The sequence below is a fragment of the Cupressus sempervirens genome, chromosome 10 (assembly GCF_028749045.1).
Source record: "Cupressus sempervirens isolate cs-2001-9-10 chromosome 10, ASM2874904v1, whole genome shotgun sequence".
Taxonomy (NCBI): Eukaryota; Viridiplantae; Streptophyta; class Pinopsida; order Cupressales; family Cupressaceae; genus Cupressus; species Cupressus sempervirens.
Genome location: NC_143127.1, coordinates 597635480 through 597640679, shown reverse-complemented (window position 1 = coordinate 597640679; position 5200 = coordinate 597635480). Strand labels below are relative to the sequence as shown.

General features: G+C 35.7%; 1 protein-coding gene across 1 annotated transcript; it reads left to right on the top strand.

Annotated features, from left to right (window-relative positions):
- Positions 1–283: 283 nt before the first annotated feature.
- On the top strand, positions 284–991 carry LOC149535275 (uncharacterized). Its single transcript, XM_089806123.1, has one exon. The coding sequence runs from the start codon at positions 284–286 to the stop codon at positions 989–991; it is 708 nt and encodes a 235-aa protein (XP_089662249.1).
- The last annotated feature ends 4209 nt before the right edge of the window (positions 992–5200 follow it).

Genomic DNA, 5200 nt, shown 5'->3' with positions numbered 1-5200 from the left:
CTCCATCAGTAGATGTCCAGAGAGAGCCTCAAGTTCACATGTTGGAGAAAGAAGAACACATTTAGTTCAAGAGGAAGATACAACATCACCCATCATAGCCATTGGTAAGGCATGACCTACTATGGATGGAGAGAATCTCATGGTGAAAAGAACCTTGTTAAAAATACCTCAAAGGAAAGAAACACCACAAAGGAAGAGTTTGTTTAGAACATGTAAGTCACATGGGAAGATCTGCAAAGTAATAGAGGATTCAGGGTCTATAGAAAATATTTTCTCTATTGAAATGGTGGAGAAATTAAAGCTCAAGAGATTACCACACCTTACTCCATATAAGGTGTCTTGGTTAAATAAAGGAAAACATGTGTTGGTAGATGAACAAGCATGGGTAGAATTTGAGATTGGAGAGTACAAGGATAGAGTCTTATGTGACATTCTTCCTATGGATGCATGCCATTTACTTTTGGGAAGACCATGGCTGCATGATGTGAAGTCTACTCATGATGGGGAGAAGAATAGCTACATTATTATCAAAGATGGAAAAAAGTATCAAATGGATCCTTTACCTGATCAGCATGAAGAGAAACAAGTGGGTTCTAGTGTCATGATGTTGAGTGGGAAAGAATTCCTACAAATATTTAAACATGAAGAAGAGCAAGGATATGCAATTATCCTAAAACCAAAAGAAGAGGAAAAACCAAATTTCATGAAGGACATTCCACAAGAAGCACAAGAGTTGCTGAAAAAATATGAAGAAGTTATAGGGGATGATAAACAAAACTCATTACCACCTATGAGGGATATTAATCATCAAATTGATCTCATACCTGGATCTAATATGCCCAATAAAGTTGCTTACAAAATGACTCCTAGTCAAAATGAAGAAATTGGTAAACAAGTGCAAGAGCTCATGGATAAGGGCTTCATAAGGAAAAGCTTAAGTCCTTGTGCTATTCCAACAATGTTGGTAGCTAAGAAAGGAGAGAAATGGTGAATGTGTACAAACTCAAGGGCCATTAACAAGATTACAATAAGATACCATTTCCCAATGCCTAGAATAGAGGATCTATTGGAAAACTTGGGAGGAGCTTGTTATTTCACCAAACTAGATTTGAAATCAGGGCACCATTAGATTAGAATCAAATCTGGGGATGAGTGGAAGACAAAATTTAGGACAAATGCAAGGCTCTATGGTTGGTGATGCCATTTGGGCTCACAAATGCACCTAGTACCTTCCAAAGTCTCATGAATGAAGTTCTGGTTGAGTTCATCGGTAAGTTTGTAATTGTATATCTTGATGATATTTTAATATTTAGTAGGTCCAAAGAAGATCATCTCAAGTGTGTAGAGCTAGTGCTAAAGAAGTTGAAGGAGGCCAAGTTGAAAATCAATCTTGAAAAGGGTGAGTTTTGTAAAACTGAATTAGTTTACCTTGGTTTTGTTATTTCTCAAGGTTGCTTAAAGATGGACCCTAGTAAAGTTGATGCAATCTTGAATTGGCCAAATCCCCAAAGCATAGGTAATGTTAGAAGTTTTCATGGAATGGCTTCATTCTATAGGAAGTTTGTGAGAAATATCAGTCATGTGTGTGCACCTATTCTTAATACTATAAAGGGGGGAATGAAATGCAAGTTCAAGTGGACAGAAGAGGCTAATAAGGGGTTTGAGTTGTTGAAAACTAGAATAGCAGAGTTACCTACACTTATGCTACTTGATTTTAATTAGCTATTTACTATTGAGTGTGATGCCAGGCTATTGGTGCAGTTATGAGTCAAGAAGGCCATCTAGTTGCTTTTTTTTTTCTGAAAAGTTGAATGATGCCAAACAAAAGTATTCCACATATGATTTGGAACTATATGCTATGGTACAAGCTCTCAAAAAATGGAGACATTACTTTCTTCCAAAAGAGTTTTTTGTCACGGATAACCATGCACTTAGTTTCTTGAATGGACAAGATAAGTTGAATCAAAGACACCTTAAGTGGGTTGAATACTTGCAAGCCTATACCTTTACCATAAAACATAAGAAAGGGGTCAGCAATAAGGTGGCAGATGCATTAAGTAGGAGAGTTTTGGCACTCCAAGAAATCAGATTAAAAAGTGTAGGCATGGAAGATATTGCACATTTAACTCTGCATGCAGTGCCCATAGTTTTCTCTTCACTTCTTCAAAATCTTCAACTATATAGTATTGTGGCCTTTATGGAGTGTCTAGCATTTCAATAAGAGGAGTGGATTTAAAAGGCTCCACTGGTGGGTAAGTGGTGTAGAGCACCCTCACTATAAATGGATAGTTAAGTCTAATTAGTGAGTTTTAATTGAGTTCTAATTTTAATTATGCTTAGTTGTGTTGAGACGAGTTAGTTAATCTCATAAGTTTATTTGTTTGTAATGAAGGACTTGTCATAGTCCATTTTGTTTGTAATAGGCCTAATTGAGCTACTATGTAAAAAATGATCTTAGGACCTTATTTTGGCTTGTGTAAGGGGTTGATATATTACCCCTCAAGTTCATTGATGGTTTATCTAGTTTACGTTGAGATTCATTAGTATTAAAAATGTGACAGACATGCTAATGTGCTGATCCGCATTTCCTAGGTTGTCAACAAATTAGTATTTTGCAAGGATAAGAGGAGTTGGTTACCATAGAAACACATGATAAGGCTTATATATGTCAAAGAATTCTTTGTTCATTTTTTGGTTGGCATTAATGAAGAAATCTATCATTGAAAGTACAAAAAAAGTGTTGTCACAACTTTTTTTTGAGTTTTTTTATGAGTTTTGATGCATTGTACAGATAGTGTACTGATGTTTTTAGATTTCTTGTTGTAATATTTAATTAGTTCTTTGAATTTCCTTTAATTTTAACTTGGTCTCATGCTTTGAATTAATTTGGTTGAACAGTTATAAGCAAATTACTATCAACTAGTCTAGAATCTTGATTTTTAGAATTGCCATGCAAAAAGAAGACTCTATTGCCACTTGCCATGATTGAAAATGCTTGATATCTGGTGGGAAGTGGTAATAGAGTTTGTACATTGTATTATATTCTTCCTTTTGTTTCTATAGAGCTTTCAAACAAAGTTATGGTGATGCTCTAGGCTGATCCCCATGGTTGGATGAGCCTGTAGAGAGGGAAAAACCTGTTTTGTTTAGAGTTTTTGTGTAAAGAAAGACACCATTAGGTATATTTTTTGGAAACGTATTTGAGTCCTCTTTCCAATGGTGGTGAAGCATTTGAAGCATAAACTTAAAATTTGTCCTAGAAGTCTAGAAACTCTTAAAATGTAGCTCAATGTGGAGCCAACATCTTTTTAACCAACCGTTGGATCTTTCTGAAATTTGATTATGTTGGTGAAAATCTAATCTTTTTCATTATCAATGGTGAGATTGAGAATTTTAGTCCTTGTTCAAAAGTTACATCTGTTTGTGTATAGGTCTATCCAAAAGCATAAAAGAGCTTGTTTGAAATTTCAGCAAGACTCAAGAAAGTTGTACGGAAAGCATAGATCATTAAAGAACATGAAGAGCACTTATGGGAGTGAAAATTTATGGCATCTAGGGTGATGATCCAATAGCAAGGGTTGTGGGATTTCAAGGGAAGTAAGGCTATACCTAGGAGGCAAGCCTTGGGGTTAGGCCTAGGAGGTCTAATAGATTGAAAACTATATTTGGATCATTGGATGATCTTGTTGGTGCTATAGAGAGTTTTATTGAATCCCATAAACCATTTGCATCAGTGAGGGTATGTAATCCTTGGCTTGGAAGACTGTCCCAACACTTTATTTTCATCGTTCAATCCTTTTCTAAACTTCTTTATTGTAGGCCTCCAAAACTCTCTCATTTTTGGCCTATAATTCTAGCCTTTCCTGCACATCTCATTTTGTGGTGGCCAAAGCTGAATAAGATGTTCCAACATTCAAATGTGTAGCCTCCACATGGATAGTATCTACCACTCTCTTTACAATGATATTCCCCATTAAGCCAGTGTCATCTGGCTATGATGAAATAGCCCTGGATCCTTTCCTCAATGATCAAATAACTAAGGCAACCTAGTCTTTACTAAAGGTGGCACCTTTTATTTCTTTCTTATTTGGATCATGTAAATTTAGTTTATTTAAATTAGAGTTAAAAACTAGGGCATTTTATATATCCTAATTAGGTAGCAGTAGAATATTTGATGCTTTTACCATTTGTCTCCCCTCTTCAGGGGTTATATTTTGGAATTCTTGCATCATTTCATCTTTCACTTGATTCTGCATGGTTACCTCCTCCTTTTTTGAGTGATTAGTCCTCAACTTATTACACCTTTCCTCATATTTTCCCACATTTCTCTCCATGTAAATTGGTAGAAGGCTCTTGTTCTAACAAAACTGTCATTAGACAATAATTCATGGCTAGCTTGCTCTATTACAGGGTTCAACTCCCTTCCTTTATAATCTGCCACTATCAAATCAAGGCTTGGCATAGGAGGTTCTTGAGGGTTTCCCTCATCCAACTCTACTTGGGTAATAAATACTCCCCCTTGGGACCCCAACTGTTCAACTTGCTCCCCAGTGAGTTGTTCCTCTCCAATTTGCAAAGGGGATTGGGTAGGTGAATACTCCTCAATGTGAGGGCCTTACTCTTTTATTATTCTTTGCCTCTTAGGAGAGGGCTCATTAGGTCTTTCTTCCAAGAGAACATTAGTGGATGCTATTATTTGTTTGCCTTTATCCATAGTGGTCTTCTTATTCTAGATCACATTATAACCTGACCTTTTTTCGACAATAAATTATCCTATTCCCATATTGTGAGTGAATGCCAATCTCTTCATGACTTCTTTAGCCTTATCCGGATATGCATTAATAAAAAATATTTTTTTCTCAAGCATGGTTTCCATTTTTTTAGGAAAAGTAATCATGAGTTTATTGATTCTATCTGCCTTTGTTTTTGCATTACCAAGAGGCTTATAATTCTTGTCAAAAAAATGAATAAATTCCAAAACCCTTGAGAAAACCCTCCACTTTTCCTTCTTGGTCTCTTGCTCCTGCAAGGATAACTCATTTCTAATTACATCCTTAGGGTAATATGGTTCATGTTCTATGGAACCAAATTTAACCCTTATTCTAAAAAGTTGGTTATAAAAGCCCTCTATATCATAAAAATGGGCATGAGACACTATCATCTTATACTGATCTAAAATTTTGTATAAAAATAACCAACC

What these genes read in the sequence shown, in the direction of transcription:
- LOC149535275 (XM_089806123.1), top strand. Translation starts at nt 284, where the DNA reads ATGGTGGAGAAATTAAAGCTCAAGAGATTACCACACCTTACTCCATAT.